Source organism: Danio aesculapii, chromosome 2 (assembly GCF_903798145.1).
Source record: "Danio aesculapii chromosome 2, fDanAes4.1, whole genome shotgun sequence".
Classification (NCBI taxonomy): Eukaryota; Metazoa; Chordata; class Actinopteri; order Cypriniformes; family Danionidae; genus Danio; species Danio aesculapii.
The window spans coordinates 21053764-21073995 of record NC_079436.1 but is presented as its reverse complement, the minus strand read 5'-3'; the positions used below and the strand labels follow the sequence as shown (position 1 = coordinate 21073995).

Sequence of the window (20232 nt, the reverse complement as noted above, 5' to 3'; positions counted from 1 at the left end):
AGGCACGTATGTCTTCACAACAAACGATATAAATACACTATGGTATGGTAATTGCAAGTTTAATTAATTCAATACACCTCACATACTTTCTGATAACTAAACACTATAAATATCTCTACATTAGACGATTAATTGATATTAGTTATGTTCTACAAAATATAACCAGCAATTCTGAGATTTACATTGAGTAAAATAAGTATTGAACCAAACGAGTTACCATTTTTTGTGCTGTTGACTTTCACCAGATGTCGATAACAACCAAAGTAATCCATCCATGCAAAGAAAACAAAACTAATTCGTTTAGAAATTAAGTTATATGTAATAAAATTAGGGCGGCACAGTGGAACAGTGGATAGGGCTGTCGCCTCACAGCAAGAAGGTCGCTGGTTCGAGCCCTGGCTGGGTTAGTTGGCATTTCTCTGTCGAGTCTGCATTTTCTCCTCGTGTTCATGTGGGTTTCCTCTGGCTTCAAAGACCTGCGCTAAAGGTATATTGGGTAAGCAAAATTATCCCTAGTGTATGTGTGTATGTCTTGGTCCTCTAGGTTGGGGGTTAAGCTTTTGGCTAACAAACCACCTCGTAAAAAGTAGATGTTACGAAACACCAACATAGTGCGGCTACATATCAACTTCGATATAAACGGCCCTGGAAGTAAGTAATAAAATTAAATGAAACAAGGAAAAATTTTTAAACACATGAAGAAAGGGAGGTGTAAAAAAGCATTGAAAGCCCAGAGAGCAGTTGAAATCTCTCTGTTTTTAGCAATAATGTAAATGAATATTAGTTGCTTCAAGTCTCAACACCTACATTACCAGATGATGAAGATGAAACCAGAGTGGACATTTCAGCATAAATGATCCCAAACACAGCCAAGGAAACTCTCAAATGCTTTCAGCGAAAGAAAATAAAGCTGCTAGATTGGCCAATCCAATCACCTGTGCTAAAGTAAAGTTCAGATTTCATAGACGTGACACACAAAACCGTCAAGATATGAATACTCTGTTAAAGTCTGGGGTAAAAAAATCCCAATAGAGCAATGCATGCGATTCCGTTCTCCATACAGAAAAGGCATCTTGAAGCTCTTTATTAAACATGTCAGTAGTTCAGTACTTTCTACTTGTGTCATTCCATTGTTATGACACATAAATAATCTTTCAGATTTTTTTGTTTTATTTTATTTGTTTATTTGGATTGTTTGGGTTTCACCTAAAATCTGGGTCAATATCATGTCAACAGCTCCTTTAAAAATGTATTTACCAGGAAAAATCAATCAATTCAATACTTGTTTTACCCACTGAAGATAAAGAGTCAATCTAGGGCCATGTATACTTGCAAAATTAAAAAGAAAGTTTTGCAAATAAAAAATAAAGTATCGAGCAGATAAATAAATAAATGCAAATCTCCAAAAATTGCAAAGCAAAAGTTAATTTGATACATAAAAATTAATTTTGCTAACAAAAATAAAGAACAGCAAAGGTAAAATTAAGTTGAGAAATAAAAATGAAATTTGCAAACAAAAAAAGAACTGCAAATAAAAATCAAGCAGTGCCAAAAAACAAATATTTGCAATAAAAAAACATGCAAAACATTTTATAGCATTGTCTTTACAAAACCCATCCAGTCAATTGCAATGCTCATTTTGATTTGCTTTTTAGTCAACTGTGAGTTTGCGATGCTGTTTTCACTTTGCACTTCACATTTCTGAGCATTTCACTTTGTTGCAAATTTCATTTTTATTTCTCAAAACTCAATTTTCCCTTTGCAGTTCTTTACTTTTGTTAGCAAAATTAATTCTTATTAATTTTTTAAAGCGGAGATTTGCATTTATTTATTTATTTTTTTGCTCAATACTTTATTTTTTGTTTGCAAAACTTTCTTTTATTTTGCAAGTATGGCCCTAGATTGACCATACCAAAAGGCCAAAAAATATGATCATGATTATATGAATTATGTAACATTTGACATATGATACAATTTTACCAGATGGCTTGAACAGCTCTATGTGCAAAAACATCATTATTTTAGATTGATTGGGATGGAAGTTAATCTGCATAAAATATAATAAACAAATTACAAGCATAGATAAATGCAATACAGCAGAGTGACTTTTTAAATGACTACTGCAGATGCGCACATTGCGATATCAATGCTGAAAGAAACAATACATTGTGCAGCCCTAGTTTCCGAGAGCTTCTAGAAGAATCCATAAAACAATGAGCTTTTGACATTGTGATGTATAAATTATACTGTACACACATTCTGCAACTCCACACAACACAGTCGTAGCAAATAATAGTTTCAGGCACCTCCTCGCGCATGAGCATTAGCAGAGCAGCAAACGGCTCCCAGACACCACAGTCCAGATTCCCAGGGGACCAATTAAAGCTCTGTCAGATACCTGGAAATCTTACATTCCCACAGGAAAAATACCATGTTGTTTCAGGTATAAAAAAACGGTTGGTGCTAATCTAAATCTAAACACTTAAACATTTTTTCTTGCCAATAATAATGAAAGAATATACATGATGAAGTGAACTGAAAAGGATAGGAATTTCACCAGAAGGAAAATTAGAGTATTCTTGTAGTTTCTTCATTGTCGTGCTGGCAAGGGACGAAGGATCAGAGATCTAAATGTTGTCTGCAGTCTGTATAGTTAGTCATTCAGAGTCTTCAACACCACGACTGAGTGCCAAAGCCTCTCATCTCAGCAAACACTTGCTTTGCTTGCTGACACAATTATTTCACTGATTCTCGGGTACTTGAGTAGCAAAAACAGGCCTCAAAACAAAAAAATTCAACAGCCTTTTTTCATAATCTGTTGCTCTCCATTGTTCGGTTATAATCTCCTGCTCCTTCCATATCATCCTTGACTAATAATTATGAATCAACACCCATCAGATGCATAAATAACGTGTCAAATGAAACATAAATATTGACAATTGTAGCATTCACGTCAAAGAATTAATGAACTGACACAACATGATGCTTGATTCGAAGCACCATCTGTTGAGTTTGCACCACCATCAGACAGAAAATGTAACTGTTAATGTAATAACTGCATTACGCATATCACACATATTCCAGCCATTTTGTTGTGTTAGCTTTACCACCAATTGGACCTACTTAAAATCTGAGAATATATTTTATGTTTTTTTCATACATACTGGTTATGGGTTTAAAATTTGCCTCAGGGATATCTGTTCATTCAAGCTGTAATTTAAAGTAATCACAATAATCTAAATAGCAAATCAGGGTTTTTCCTAGCACATAATGAAGTGGAGCTGGTATGCAGATCATGAAATTTTTACTACTTGAAACTAGTGGTGAAAGGGATCACAAATCTCATCTCATCTCAGTTCAGTTCACATTATGGTTCTTTAGTCATGAATTTTTGGATTAGCCAAAAAGGGGGGAGACAAATGTAATCTACTTTCCATTTATTACAAAAACAGTACTGCAAGAAACCTTTGTTTTTAACAAACAGAACTTAGAACCTGTAATTGTGTTAAAAATAAAATGAATAAATAATCAGCTGAATAAAAATAAATTGTAAAATATTCAGTACTGTGAAAAGTTCACTGTTACTACTTCTGTTGCTGATAACGCCCAATGTATAAATCTAACATTATAATTTGTACAATTTATATTCATTTTTAATCTCAATTTTCAATAAATGGTTCAGTTATTCACTCATAAAACTTTTTCTTTCATTGCTAGATGGGTCATTTTTGAAGAATTATTCAGTGGCATATTTTTGATGGCCACCTATTGGTTAAATCATGTTATTGCTGCCTACAACTTTCATTTTTGAGCGTTGTTAAATGCATACGACGGTGGTTTTAAACTTTACCATAAACATCAGTGGTTTTATCTAAACTATAAACTGTAATTTAACTGTTTGTAACTTCATAACTAACTCAAAAGACTAAAGACTGAATCTCTTTCTTGATTTTTGCGTTTTTCAAACACAGATATGAATGGAGCAATTCGAAGGATTAACAAACATATGCAAATCACTATCATTTATAATTTATGTTGCGTGGTGGTTGAGATCCCGATCTTTTAATGACTAATCGTGCAGTTTACACTGAATGCATTATTGAAGGCTAAACAAGTAGTGACAAAAAACACCCTTAATAACCTAAGAAACCCATCGCTTCCCGAATAACCTATACCACAACTTCTTCCATCATCATTATATTTTACAGGAAAGGCTTAATGCTTTCATATATGTGATTTGAATGACCTGAGAGGCGATCTCTCTGCGATCGTTACAAATTTAGGATTAATCTAGAAGTTAAAAAAAGTTTTATTCTAATCTGTGGGTCACTTGTGTTCTGAACTGTGGGTTGTGATCTGTACGAAACAATCACATTCAGCATTATTTTTGTAATCGTATGAAAAAACCCATTATCTTATTTAAAAAGGCTAGCATGAAATGTAATTAAATACATGAATAGTGCTTGAGCATCACTTAGGGTCCATCGGTAGCCATGACTGTCTGCCTTGGTTTCGACAAAAGGCAGAGGTGGTACAAAATTGAATGGAGGTAGTCACCTCATAATTCTCTTTCCAGGAAAAAAAAAACCTCCAAATGTTTTCCATTGTTGTGATTGAAAATTAGGGTTATTGCAACAAATATAATTTTGTTGCTTACAAAATTCCATAAAATGCTGAAAATGTTTTATTTTGGGTAGTAAATTTGATCTATATATTACAGAACAAAGCATTGCGAATTATAAATCTTTAAATTCAGAATACTGACCATTTTCAAGCAGTCTCTTGATATTTTTTCTAACGTTATACAATGTTTATACAGTCACAGGCCACTTTATTAGGTACACCTTGCTAGTACCAGGTTGGACCCATTTTTGCCTTCAGAACTGCCTTAATCCTTTATGGCATAGATTCAACAAGGTACTGGAAATATTCCTCAGAGATTTTGGTCCATATTGATATGAAAGCATCACGCAGTTGCAGCAGATTTGTTTGCTGCACATCCATGATGCGAATCTCCCATTCTACCAAATACCAAAGGTGCCCTATTAGATTAATATCTGGTGACTGTGGAGGCCATTAGTACAGTGAATTCATTGTCATGTTCACTAAACCAGTCTGAGATGATTCGAACTTTATGACATGGTATGTTATGTAGTCTAAATAAGGACATATTTTATTAGCAATTCAAAAATGCCAATAAATCACTGAGCATTTTATAACATTATATAATCCAATTACGAATACTACAATTTTTTTTATTTGAAAATGTAATCCAGATTACATGTAATCAGATTCTACAATCCTACACTGTATACATTTCTTCTTAGATAGACAGGTGTTCTGATTATAGTGCGTAACAATATTGAAGCATTTTTTTCCACATAAAATCGAAATAAAGATTACATTTAGGTCTAGAGAGAACATTAGGTATCGGATTGATTTTAATGTGGAATTGCTGCACTGTTCAAAACTTGTGTAGCTCATTTCTTCCCAGATCTCAATACGTCTTGGTAACCCAAATATGTTTAGAGTCATGGAATGACGTCAATGCTACAGTTGTGGAGTGATCATGAAAACTGTCACTATTTTATTTGAAAATAAATCTTTATTTTACAATCAATGGTTCAATAATGGCATAACACATAACAGCCAGCTCTTTAATGAGGAAGGTCTACTGCTCAGATAAAAATTCTCACAAAATACAAAATTCCTAAAGAGTTTGCAATAACTAGGTGCTATTTCTTCTGGATTTTACATGCTTTTAACAACAATACAGTATCACTAGGACCTGTTACCATTCCAGAACCAATTAATACACCTATTGGTAAAATTTGTTTTGGTATAAAGATAAAAAAAACTATACAATAAAAGCTGTTCATAAAAATGTCCCACATTGGAAGTCTTTTTGATCATTTAAACTGGGAAAATGTATGGTCCATACAGCATTTTCCCCTTACTAATAAGGTAAAGGAAATATCTTTTAAATTATTACATAACATTCACCCTGTCAAAAACTTCTTAAAGAAAAGATTTAATTCAGAACTTGATATAAATTGCTCCTTTTATCATAATAATGTGGAAACTCTTCTTCACTTATTTTGGACATGCAAACATGCACAATTTTGGCAAGATGTTCATTATTTTTCTCAAATATTATTTTACTGAATTTTTCTGTGAATCCAAAAGTAATTGTTTTTGTTGTTTTTATACAAATTCTAATGTCTGACTTATATTAAACCTTAATCTAGTATTTTATGTCGATTTTATATTTCTAAATGTACATTTTTTTAAATTGCAAGCCCATTTTTGCAGCATTTATGCAAGAGATTAAAAATTACAATTCCAGATTTACTTACAAAAAACCACTCAAAACGTGTACAATTTGCACGACCTTCAATATATATAATCTATTACATCTCTAAATCGCTGTTATCTCTTTATTTTGCCCTGTTCACTCTCATTATCTTCATCTTTTATATTTTACCTCAGTTCAGATAACCTATTGATATTTCTTTGTTTTTAGTTTTGATTTATGTTGTTTTTTGCTCCTTTTTTCCATTGTAAATAATCTAATGACTATTATTGTAAATTATGTGTACCAAATGTATCTACATGTTATACAATAAATGTTTATACAAAAAGAATTGTCACACGTGCCTTCAATCCGCTCAGAGACGGAGCACCGCGGCTGTTATAAAGCTGAGGGAAAACGAAGCCCTTACCGAGTGGTTCACTCCCCACATCAAGACGCTGAGCAGCGGGTCGCTGGCCCGAAACAGCTTCACCTTCTGAGACACGAAATGCTGCTTCTTCTTCTTTTTCTCGGTTTTGGTTTTGCTGGCGATGGATGCAGCGAGGCTGCTGGCTGCAGAGGCCATGTTTAACGCCGGGTAGGCTCGGATGAATGAAATCCCTCTCTGCGCGTGGCACTATGGCGATGTCTTGACACAAGCTGTTCACGATCAGCAGCGCCCCGCCAGATCTCGACACGCTCTTCGTCCCGTTCGTTATTCAGTGCATCGCGTTCACGCATCCCTCTGCAAACGCGCAGCGGAAGAATGATGAAAACTCTCGGAAATCCACCAACTTACACCAGCTAACCGCTAGCTGTCATTGACGTTAGCTTGAAGGTTACAGTTGGCTGGGATGTGTGCGCTACCAGCTCATTCACATACACACTTCTGCAAAACTAAATCGGCAAAGAATCCCACAAGCTCGAATGAACGATATCCTTGTCCATCGCGTGGTTACAAATCAAATTTGACCAACTGTAAACAGTCACAGAGATTCGGGATGCAGATATTTCACACCAGTCCTTTACAAAAAGGTGTGTCGCCTCATTTAAATCATGGCGAAAACCGTTAATAACAGACGTAGCTTCCCTTCGAACCCCACCAAGCGTTCAAAAGCAGTAAAAAATCGGTTAAATACAAATAGGAAACCACTATTGTCCTGCAAAAGTCAAGTCCTGGTGAAGCCCAGGCATCAGCCGTCCACTGCGCCTGTATGCAGCAGCTGGACCAGGCTTTACTGCCTCTCTGACAGCTCTGCTTTAGCTCAACTCAGCACGTTGACACATAAATCTTGTGTTTCACGTAACGCTATTGGCCCGGCGCCACTCGCGCGTACATGCGGCTACAGCATGTTGAAAACCTAGAGGTCCTATTGGTTCGAGCATCTCGATATTAATGTTTTGGTCGGTAATATAAATCATCTCATGGTCAGTATGCGTCGATATTTTTTCTTAATGTTTCGGTAATCTAATCGAAGTCCACACATTAACACGTCGCCGAGGACGTAAAACCAAACAATTCCATAGGCTACCACGTACCTGCGGCGTAAACAGCGTAGGTGGATTAAATTAAAACGTTGGATTATCAGTGCATCTAAAAAGTCACATGCATGCCATCTTTTGAGTATAACGAGTATTTTGTTCGCATATAGATACAAACATAAATATAAGGAAACCTAAATGTATTAACCTAAATCGATATAATTTTAAGTGCGCTAATTAAATTTCACTTCTTACAAACAAGTTCATATCTTTATAAATAGGCCTGTATTTTATTTAAATTAAACACATGTTGTACACAGATTCCCATGAGAGGACTCATATCAGCAGCCTAATGAAATATTTATATTGAGCCGGTCGCCTCATGGGGGCAGACATGTTTTAGATATCTCGGTAGCCTTGTATAATAATTAAACCTGGTGGCAGATCGAGGCTTTTTGCAATGACATGAGTAAATGAAACCACATTAGTTTTGTTCCACAAAGGTAGCTGTAGCCTAAATATAACTGAGATGATGCAGCATAAACAAACTGAGTACACCTGTTTACTGGCAATGTACCTTTATTCTGTCTTACTTTTAAGGTTTGTGTTTCTTATAGTCTAACATAAACATAGCCATTTAGAGGGACATTTCACAAACAAATTAAATGCTGGTTATACTTTACCTCAAGATGGACTTACACTAATTTATGAAAGTCCCATATGGTTGTAGCGTAGCCTATAGCTTGCCAGACTATATTAACCAACATGTTCCTACCTACTGTCACACTGTAAGATCTCAGCGGTCACAATGTCAAACCGTACAACAGTCAAGATGCACCAAACACGAACAAGCAAGAAGTCTCATCTGGAGTATGATGTCATCCATCTGTGACACGGTCAGTAACCTATATATTTTGAAATGGTAAGCTACTTTACAGCAGCATGTACAACATGTAGCTTTATTTTTTTCCATAACATGTCTTGATAATAAAATAAAACCACAACAACAAAAATTCTTATTGTGTCATGAGGTTTGACGCTTAAGGCTATTAAAGATGCTAGTTTTTATCTTCATTAACATTAACGAAGATTTTTTGCTGCAGTTAGCGGATCATAAAATGCAATAAAGTTAATAAATAGTTTGCTAAACATTATTTTTAATGTTTCTGATGCACAATGATGTAGCAATAATGACATATACAATGCTCAGCATATTTACACACCCCATTTTGAAAATAAATCCATTTGAAAATCCATTTCTCAGTGAAAATATATATTTTGGTGCATTTAAACAAAATAGATTTATTTAACAGATATATTTATTCAAATAATATTTTAGTCACCAAACTTATTAGAACTTGAAAGATAATACAATTTAAATTCAAGCAAAGTATTTGTTAAAATAAAACTAAATTTTTCCATTATTTTATTATTATTATTATTATTTTTTTTTTTTGCTTCTCTTGATTTTTCCTCCTTTTTTTAAATGTGTATTTAATATTTTTCTATAACATCTAAATTTGGGTGTACTGGTTTTTGGACCATTATGCCAAGTTATTTTGTTAGATAAGCTCCAGATTTGGCGTCAGTACTGACTAATCTAATGTATATGCACAAATATAACATTGTATAGCTTTCTATTAAAAATATGAATTTAAAAGATAGATATAAATTAAGTATAAATTCTTATGAGCCAATGCTGTTCTAATACAGGTCAATCTACCATTTGGATGAACAATACAACAAGCACCTTTTGTAAACAAACAGCATAAGCTCAGCATCAATTCTGAGTTTGTTTCCAAAGGCTGCAAATTGAAGGTCATGTTGTAAATAATTTCAGTTTCTTGCACAAACCAATCATTTGCTTTATAAGATCTCAAAGTACTAATCACAATAAGAAATGTACTGTTGAATTAATGCTCAATAGAATAAATACATTTTACATGATACTTGTAGAAAAATAAAGATTAATGTTTGTACAAAATGATTAACCCTTTAACAGGCATCATAACCCCCTGGTTGACCTTTTATCTATAGGTTATCATTGTTTTTTTAATTGCGTATTACTGTTTATCAGAGTTGTGTTCAACAATTGATTATTCAATCCAAGATGTGAGCCAAGAAAAATATTTTCAAGGAGTAAACCTTAAATGGTCAATGTAAATTATAAATGTGTGTTTTTTAAGACTTTAACAAATTTGGTAAGACTTTATTGTGATGGTGCCTATTGCACATTTTGTTGACTAAAAGTTGCATTGCAACTACATCCCAATTATTTCGCATTTGAGTATTAGTATACTGTCTGCCTATCTGCTGATACTGCTCCTTCAACATATATTTGACTGATTATAAGAAAGTTTACACTAATCCTAACCCAAACCTATAGTCTATTTATAATCTAATGACAATTAGTTGGCATGTAGATGCAATGTAACTTAAATTCAACAAAATGCGTTAAAAGGCCCATCAAAATAAAGTGATACCACAAACTCAATATAAATAATAAAATGATGTTAGCATTACCTAAAAGCACAAGTTTCACTGAATACTATGAACTTTAAAAACTTTGATTATTAGAATAAATAATTACATTTTACTTTAAAAAACAGGTTTGACAAACTTAAAAGTACAAGTTGAAAATTGATCAAATTTAATTGATGTTACTTGAAAGTGCAAGTTGAGAACATGCAAAGTCTAATAGGAGAAACTAAAATGAGTTTGAATTACTCAAACAGCTTACATAAATAGTTGCCTCAGTTTTTTTAAGCAGAGCAAACACAGTATTTTTCAGTGTATCAGTGTATGGTCTGCAGTATTTGTCCAGTCTAGGCTAGGCTAAAACAATTGTGTATTTGCTCATAGTTCAAACTTTTATTATTCAAACTAATTATTTAACTTATTTAAAATGAGCTGAAACGACACAATTCTTAAGTTTTTTTACAGCAACTTAATAGTTTTATGTTCAATCCACCTAAATTCATTCATTCATTTTCTTTTTGGCTTAGTCCCTTTATTTTTCAGGGCTTGACACAGTGAAAAAAAACGCCAACTTATCCAGCAAATGCCCTTCCACCTGCAACCCCTCACTGGGAAACACCCATACCGTCATTTACACAGATACACTACAGACAATTTAGCATACCCAATTAACCTATACCGCATGTCTTTGGACTGTGGGGGAAACTGGAGCACCCGGAGAAAACCCACGTGAACACAGGGAGAACCTGCAAACTTTACACACAAATGCCTGCTGACCCAGCCGAGGCTCCAACCAGCGACCTTCTTGCTTTGATCCGACAGCGCTACCCACTGCGCCACCGCGCCACCTAAATTTGTAAAATTAATAAGTTAACTTAATTCCTTATGTTTTCCTAACACAAATTATTTGTGCAGAATCCAAAATTTTTTTACAGTGTAGAAACAAAATGAGACAAAAGGTTTGCAGTTACATATAACACTGCACTGCACAGAGAAACAACACACAATATAGAAAATGCAAAGCAAGAGTAGCAGGTCCAAAGCAGAAACAACAAAAATGAATAAAGCTAACAATGAGTTGGAAAGTGTCAGAGTAAAGTATGACTTGTAGAACTGGGTAAACAGTTTATGTTCTGATTTAAATTCAGAAATGTTATCCTGCCAGTGGCAAAGAGTTCCATAGGAGCCATGAAAATGACCTATTGCCCACTGAAGGAGCCATGACAGATTATATCTAGGTGCAGTGAGAAGATTACACCATGAAGATCGAAGTGATTGAGATGGAACGTAAGTCAAAAGTAAATCAGAAAGGAGCAAGGCCATTGAGTAATTTAATGGCGGGCAGAAGAATTTTATAAATAATGTGAGATGACAGGTATAGCCAGTGAAGGTGAAATGAGACAGTGGTGGTACGAGCAGATCACTTAGTGTGGGTTAATATTCTTGCAGTAGAATTTTGAATGAATGTAAGAGAGAAATTGAGTGCGCTAGAAACAAAAAACAACATTGAAGTAATCAGTCTGCAATGTAATAATAGGATGCACTAATGATGCATATTTGGGCTATACTGCAAAGGTAAAGAAATGCAATTTTGAAAAGTATATTAAAGTAAGGATCCAAAGTCAGTGAGGGATCAAGAGTGATCCCCAAATTACAAACAATGTTGCAGAATCAAGATTAAAGCTATTTGTCAGAGTTGGGGGACCAGTGATTAAAATTTCTTACTTGCTCAAATTAAAACTTAGGTAATTTTATTTAGCCATGTCTTTAACTCAGAACCTGGATGGCAAGCAGTATATATGAGCAATATCACACTCGTAGCAGTGCAATATGGCTTTATATGAGCACTGGTGGGTGCGATATACAGCCATATTGCACTGCTACGAGTGTGATATTGCGTTTATACAACAGTTCGACGACATAATCATGTATTTCAAGAGTTCACACTTAGCTGATGATTGATAATAAAGATTATTTGGCATGCTGTCCTGGGAGAGAGCCCTGAGCTCAGAATATCCTCGAGCCCGGGGCTCCCTCCTGTTTGAAGGGTGAGAGGAGAGTTTAAGCTCAGGTGGGTCTCTAGAACTCCCCTGCTTGTGAACGTGCAGAGATACATCTGACTAAGAGTTGTCTTAAGATGCTATTTTGGAGTAGTCAATTTACTTATGGTGTATGTCTTTGGATGGTGGGAGGAAACCCAGAAACCTGGGGAAAACCTGCGCGAACACAGGGAGAACATGCAAAGTCCGCACAGAAACGACGACTGGCCCGGTGAGGCACGAACCAGCTGCGTTCTTGCTGTAAGGAAACAGTGCTAACGACTGGCTGCCGTGCCGCCCTATCAGAGAAGGGGAGAAGTAGGGGTGGAAGTAGGGGATTTCTTCAAGACGAAGATGACTGGAGTGGAAAGCTCTGGTTATTTATGCTGTGTCAGTATTTGTCTGATTGGTGCAATAAACAGAGCTGATGCGGTACCAGCTGTGTTCAATCATAAGCATGTGATCCTCTTGAAATTAGTTTAGAAATAAACCACACATAAAAAAGAAAATGAAACACAGAGTCTAAAAATCCTTGTTTCTTCCGCCATTCATTCACATCTGCAGCTGACGTCAGAACCGCAGAAACTGTTGCTACTTCACACACATCACTTTAGAGCTAGTATTTGAATGATTCTCTAGCGTAATATCTAAAGTGATGACAAAACAGGTGATTTTGCTGACGTTTTAAGATTATACGCCTGAACGGCATGAAATGCCATCAGTAGAGACATGTCCAGTATTTCTCTATTGCAATCGGGATATCACCATAATTAAAAAAGCCAAAGCAAACACAACCAGATTACTATAGTATAAATACAGCACTAAAACAATCAAAGTTGCAATCTAAACAACTACCTTCTCTAAAAAAATCCTCAAAAGTATATTATGTTGTCTAATAGATGCAATATTTGTCAGTCTATTGATCTGCTGTCTGTCTGTGTGGGCGGAGTAATACACAAGGGTGAGGAAGCTGTACGAGTGCTGTTATTGCAGAATATCACACTACTATCAGGCAATCAGATTCGAAAACCAGACAGAAGTGTTGTATAAATTTGATTATCATCAGCATAACAGTGACAATGTTCACCATGATGATGAATAATATATCCAAGAGGCATAATAATAAACATTAATGGGCCTAGAACAGAGCCCAGGGGAACACCCTGTAAAAGTAGAGCAGCGGGGGATTTATTTGTGCATAGCAATGTAGTGTTGCCCCTCGGTAAGATAAACCCAAGATAATTCAGCACCTATAGGACATCTGGCAAGAGAGCAGTAACTAGTGACGGACCGTATCAAATGCTGAGCTGAGGCAGAGTAATAAGAGAATGGTAAGAGATAATGATAACCTTTACTAAAGCAGTACTGTGATGCTCAAACTAGCTAGAAAGAGACTGCAGAGTAAAGCAACCTTTTACGTTTTTTTTTAAACAAATGGTACATTTTTAGACAGTGATTCAGTAGTTAGCACTGTCGCCTCACAGCAAGAAGGTCACTGGTTCAAGCCTTGGCTGGGTCAGTTTGCATTTCTGTGTGGAGTTTGCATGTTCTGCCCGTGTTCGCGTGGCTTTTCTCTGGGTGCTCTGGTTTCCCCCACAGTCCACAGACATGCGCTATTGGTGATTTGAATAAACTAAATTGGCCGTAGTGTATGTGTGTGAATTAGTGTGTATGGATGTTTCCCAGTACTAGGTTGCAGCAGGAAGAGCATCTGCTGTGGAAAACATATGCTGGATAAGTTGGCTGTTCATTCCGCTGTAGTCACCCCTGATGAATAAATTAAGGGACTAAGCCGAAGGAAAATGAATGAATGATCAATTTTTGACTTTCAACATGCAGGAATAGAGAATGATTCCTGTAAGACCCCATTGACAGACTGATTCCTCGCATTGAGCCTAAAGTGCCAGCCTGTACACCAGCCGGTGACCTCTCCCACCTTCAGTTTCTCCACAATGGACGTCCAGTTTTCTCCAGCCTCCGGCACCTAGACTGCAACTATGCACAAGACGTTTAGCCATATGAGAAGTGGCCGTGCCCAACTGAGCCTGGTTTCTCTCGAGGTTTTTTTTATCTTTCACTTTCACCAATCGATTAAGTTTTTTCCTCGCCGCTGTCGCTACTGGCTTACATGGTTCGGGACTTGTGGAGCTGCGCAATGATGAATTTTGCTTTTCAGTGTTTGGACTTTCAGCAGTGAAAATTAAAGTGAACTGAACTTCAACTTGAAAACTGGACTGACACAGTTTCAATTTACTATAATCTTCTATAGAAATAAAGATGAATTGAAAGAAAGCCATTATTACTACTGCAGAAAAACAACATTGTTTTAGGTCAACTATCCCTTTTATGTATTAGCCTAGATGCTAGAGAGAATCAATTGAAATAGCAAACAAAAAACTATTCCTCCTATCTTTCACCAAAATGCTCATCTTTCTGTGTTCTGCTGCCCTCTTTAGGCATTAGGATGCCATTTTTCACAATGACTCCTGACAGCTACTGAATATTACGTAAATTAAGAATTATCTAGCTGCAATACTATTCACGTGTCAGCAGAACAGTTTTGATGACCAAAACTCATTTCCTGAGATCAAGTAAACCATTTTATCAGCTCTTTAAAAAGACATAATTACAAAATTAAACGTGACACATTATCACACGTTTTTAAAATGCATTTAAAATAATTAATGTGGCTCATTTTGGTTCCCTGTGCCTCTACAGAACAGCCAGTTCCCCGTGGTCATTGTTTGAAAGCTCCTCCAACAGTCTCAGTGGGTGATGTTTGTTCAAATCTCACGCATCTTTGCTCCAGTTTCCTCACTGCGAGAGCAGCCGCACGCTGATAAACACGCGCGAATTTAAAGCTCTGCGACATAAACTCGCCACATGCTGCAACAAATCTGACATACCTTTGAAATTTAGCTACAGCTTCTGGACTATCGGACTTTTCGGAGAAGTTATGCTATTTTCTCAGACCGTCGCAACGGCTTCAAAATGAACCCTCATTGCGCGCGCTGTGGAAAAATCGTCTACGCAACAGAGAAAGTGAACTGCCTGGATAAGGTATATTCTCTCACTTTTCTTAAAACATAGTAAGTGTTGTGTGTCGCAAAATTTTATAAATATCTATTCCTATTATATATGATAACTCGTTGGATTAAGCTTTCACTGTTTTATAGTATTGGCACAAAGGATGCTTCCATTGCGAGGTGTGTAAAATGACTCTCAACATGAACAACTACAAGGGATATGAGAAGAAGCCCTACTGCAACGCGTATGTTGACAAACATTGTAGTTTATTAATTATGTTTATTGGAATTTGCTGTCTATTGGAAATTGTTGACTTAAATATCTAGTCCACCAATAACCTGCAATATATTTTATATTCACTTGAATACACATGAAAAAAGGTTATTTATTGGCATTAATTGTTCCACGTTAAGCCTTGGAACATTATCATGCTGCAAAAGATGGTTTAAAAATGGACACAGTTAATATTTAGATCATTATTAAAATATATATTTAAAAAAATAGTAATGACAGGTTTACAGAGTTTTTTTGGAAAACTAAAATTGGTTCTTTGCTGCAAAAATCAGGTGTATGGTAAATGTCTCACCTCCTTTCTCCATAAAGGCACTACCCAAAACAGACCTTTACTATAGTGACAGACACTCCTGAAAACCTTCGACTGAGACAGCAAAGTGAGCTCCAAAGTCAGGTAAGACACTTGTTTACAAATCCTGCGACCACACGATAAAGGAATATTTTGAGGATAATCTAAAGTTGGCATATCCAGGGTGGGAATGTTATATGTTGCTGTTATAGACATTTCAAGGAGAAAATCGTGAGACAATCGCTCTTGTTTTCATCCGAGCAAGTGTTTTGTTTGCCAGAGAGGGACTGGGTGTGATACTTTGAGGTCAGCATGGAGAAAAGCAAGGCAGCTGTCTGCTCCATGGTGCACTGGCTGATCCCCTCGGTGTCTCCACCTGGCATCACAAAAGATGCTGCCAAGTCCATTCTGAGGCCGACCTAATCCTGGCATGATGACAAAAAAACTGTTTTTCTTAAGGATCGATCAGCATGCTTCGAAAATGTTTTGCGCACTTGACTACACAACATTGTAGCCTACCTATTGCAGGAACTACTTCTCATATTTAGTTTCATATAGTGCATTATTTGCTCACCAAGGCTGCATTTCACATAAAGATATCTTATAATAAATTAAAATAAACATAATTTCATCGTGATACTTTAATCTGATAAGCCATATCAGCCAAGTGATGAAATGTTTTTCTTGTTTTTCAGGTGAAATACAGGAAGGATTTTGAACAGAGCAAGGGTCGGGGCCTCAAATTTGTCCTGGATACTCCTGAGCTACAGAGACTGAGGAAGGCCCAGGATCAGATCAGTAATGTATGCGTGAATATTCCGAAAAAAGTAATGTATAGCCAAATAGAATTGTTAAGGGGGTGGGATGTAAATGAACATATAATTAGTTAGCATAGTGATTTTCGGGTATTCAAACTGTCCAGGGACCCCCAGAGGGCTACAAGGTTTAAGGACCTGTGGAAACTAGAGAAAAAGTATAAAAATTATATAAATAAATAATAACTGAACCAAGAAAATCTAAATGTATAAAATATATAATTAATAACTATTAAGATAAAAACTGATACATAAAGTACATTATTGAATAATAAACAACTTGATTTAACACAATACAACACTGTAAAAACGTAATGTAATGTAATCTACACTTAATATTTTCCTAATAATATTGTAAAACACATTCTTCCAAGCACAATGACAACCATATTTGGTGGTCTTCTCAAGGGTAGAAAGAAAGAATAATATTTGAATATTGTAACATAAAAAATAAAACATATTCAATTTCAGCAGCATTAGTCCTTCAGAAATCATATATGTGCTTGAAACATGCGACGTCTCTTCTTTTTAAAGGCGAAGTATCATAAGGACTTTGAGGTGTCAGGACTGCAAGGGGTCACTCAGGGAATGCGTGGGACATACGTGGTGCGATCTCAGATGACGCCGAACAATGAGACTGTGGCAAACAGCACACACAAGGCTGTCCATCAGTACATTATGGAGATGGATCGAAGACCTGGTGTTATTGTGGGTGAGTTCTCTACACACACATACTGTATCTTGCATCCCCACCCACCTGTTTTCTATTCCGATGATGCTTTCTCTGAATTAGGGCTAACTCTGTTAAACTGTTAACAATCAGTAAATTAGATTGAATTAACACTCATCACAATTAACAAACTATTTCAGCAGACCATAAAAAACATGCCTTTGAACACTACTGGTATTGTAATGTAGGGAATATGAATTAAAGAATAATTCTGAGTGAACTCAATAGAGCTTTGGCAACAAATATGATTGTGATATTAAAGTCACGATGGATAAAATAAAGCACAAAGTCAAACGTATCTCCGTCAGTTTTCAATAAAAAGAGTTTAGATGCAAAAATCTCTATTTCTACCTTATTTTTCTCCGATTGAGCCTGTGTAGGCTCAGAAATTTTACTTTTATAGCGACAAATAAGTTTTTATTGCATTTAAAGTGAAATACTTGAACATAAACATAGGAAGCTGAGAAAATGCTCATTCTAAGAGAAAATTTCAGATGGCATTTAGAGGATTTTGCATCTGAACTTTTCATATGTACATGGATTATCTGCAGCATATCCTTGTTATTTATAATTGATTTGTTTTAATTTTCTGAATGGAAGTTCCCTGAACCAGAAGTGCAAACCATAATTTAAAACAGGCACATAAAGGATAAACAGCAACTAAACAGCACATTATAATACTATTATCATTCTTTTTTAGCACCTGTTCTTCCTGGTGCATACTATCCCAACAGTCACAGCCATGGACACAGCTACATGCATCAGACCAGCATGCATTCACTGAGGTCAATGCAACTGAGGTCCCAGCAGATGAGCATGGTGAGTCCATTCCTCATGTTTCATTAAAATGAAAACGATAAATTACATCTTGTTGGCTCAGTGGTTTAGCACTGTCGCCTCACAGCAAGAAGGACGCTCGTTCGAGTCCTAGCTGGACCATTTGGCATTTCTATGTGGAATTTGCATGTTCTCCCCATGTTTGTGTGGATTTTCTCCAGGTGCTCCGGTTTCCACCACAGTCCAAAGACATGTGCTATAGGTGGATTGAATAAACTAAATTGGCTGTAATGTATGAGAGTGTGTATGGGTGTTTCCCAGTACTGGGTTACAGTTGGAAAGGCATTCGCTGCATAAAATATATGCCAGAGTAGTTGGTGGTTCATTCCGCTGTGGTGATCCTTGATAAATCGGGGACTAATTATTGAATGAATGGTATATCACACCCAATTTGTGAGAGTCCACAGATTGAGACTCAATTTCAAAGCTCAAATGTGCACCACAGATCATTTATTAAAACTTGTCAAATTTACCCGTTTGGGTGTGATCAAAAGAAGTTTTTGCATTACTTTAAATGCAAATTAGCTGCTGCTTTCCAGAAGAGGGTGAAGCCCTTACCAGCTATTCTATATTTATAGATATATATGGATCATCTTAAATCACGAATAAATCAACTGTGATTATGAACGCAATTTTGCATAACATGTCAGTAAACTCGTCAGATGTCAGTAGTAAATGCTGCTCCATCTGAAATAACTTACTGGAGATGTTTTCCTGCTAATTACAGAACCAGCTTTACTAACAAAATGCACAAACAATCACCTTTGATTAATCGTGCAGCCCTAAGTAGCAGATTATAACCTCACTGATAAAGCAGCGGCATTGTGGGTGAAAACATGCAAATTAAGAGGCAGTAATTTATTGCAATATTCTCTTCATACAACTATAGAACAATGCAGAAAAACACACTGTAAGGATATGTGACTTTTACAAAGCATTCAGTAGTGTAAATAACTTAATGCACACACCTGGTCTGCAGACTGTGTACAGGGCTCTGTATGACTACATGGCGCAGGATTATGATGAGGTGTCATTTCGGGACGGGGACATCATTCAGAACGTGCAGCCAATTGATGAAGGTTGGATGTATGGTACAGTACAGAGGACGGGCAGATCAGGAATGCTGCCTGCCAACTATGTTGAGGGCATTCGCTAGTGTTCCTACAGCACATCTGAATGGAAATTGTTCATAGGCATCAAATGGTCACAGGTACAACTCTATTTTAATAGTGCTAATTGTGTTCATAATGTTATATATATTTTTTTCATTTTGTTACTCTGCATTTCAAGTACAAGTGACAGTACATTAACTTTTGAAAGTGTGGGGTCTGAAAGATTTGTTTTTTAAACAATTGAATACCTTTATCAAATAAGAACTGCTTCGTTAAATAAGATGTTTTGAATATATGTTGTTTGTTTGAACTTTCAACTCAAGTAATCCTGAAAAGAAAAATCAATGTTTCAAAAAAAAATTAAAAAATTATATCTTTATAATGAATCAGAAATCAACCTCTTCCACTAAGGTTGATTTTAGGGGCATTTTTTAACCCCTAAATCCCTTTTTACTATATTGTATAATTATAATATTTTACTTAATGTATTTATTGTAACAAAATTGCATAAAAATCCAATTCAAAAATTATTTTCTTATTTCACTTCAATTTTGACAGACTTAATAGAACTGTTTTAACCTCATAGCCAGTGTCAGGACATGGACACACCGGTGCGCTGTTTTCACACATGTTTATGAACAGATTCCATCAAAAAGAACAGGAGTAATCTTGACAAACTATACAAGTCTAAAGCTGCAACTCTCAAGCAGCCAATGTAGCTAGTTGTTTTTCCAATAGGAAGCTTATAAGATTTAAAAATATAAATATTGTTGTATAATTATAATATAATACTTAATGTAACAGATTGTACGAAAACCAACATCTGAATTCAAATTT

General features: G+C 35.8%; 2 protein-coding genes across 4 annotated transcripts in view; one reads left to right on the top strand and one right to left on the bottom strand.

Annotated features, from left to right (window-relative positions):
* pip4k2ab (phosphatidylinositol-5-phosphate 4-kinase, type II, alpha b) overlaps nt 1-7520 on the bottom strand; it is a 56991-nt gene extending 49471 nt beyond the window's left edge. For both annotated transcript variants that reach the window (XM_056474596.1, XM_056474597.1), the window contains exon 1: nt 6723-7520. In XM_056474596.1, coding sequence (XP_056330571.1) covers nt 6723-6878 — 156 coding nt within the window. In that variant the 5' untranslated portion in view covers nt 6879-7520. The remainder of the gene's footprint in view (nt 1-6722) is intronic.
* Nucleotides 7521-15044: 7524 nt separating this feature from the next.
* On the top strand, nt 15045-19484 carry nebl (nebulette). Of its 2 annotated transcripts, none has more exons than XM_056474595.1 (7): nt 15045-15351; nt 15468-15562; nt 15922-16006; nt 16597-16704; nt 17251-17428; nt 18147-18246; nt 19229-19484. In XM_056474595.1, exons 1-7 carry the CDS (start codon nt 15283-15285, stop codon nt 19437-19439), a joined length of 846 nt encoding a protein of 281 aa, XP_056330570.1. In that variant the 5' UTR covers nt 15045-15282; the 3' UTR covers nt 19440-19484. The 2 variants fall into 2 exon arrangements, with proteins under 2 accessions (XP_056330570.1, XP_056330569.1); XM_056474594.1 differs by having other exon boundaries at nt 15048-15351; nt 18147-18265; nt 19263-19484.
* Nucleotides 19485-20232: the final 748 nt, after the last annotated feature.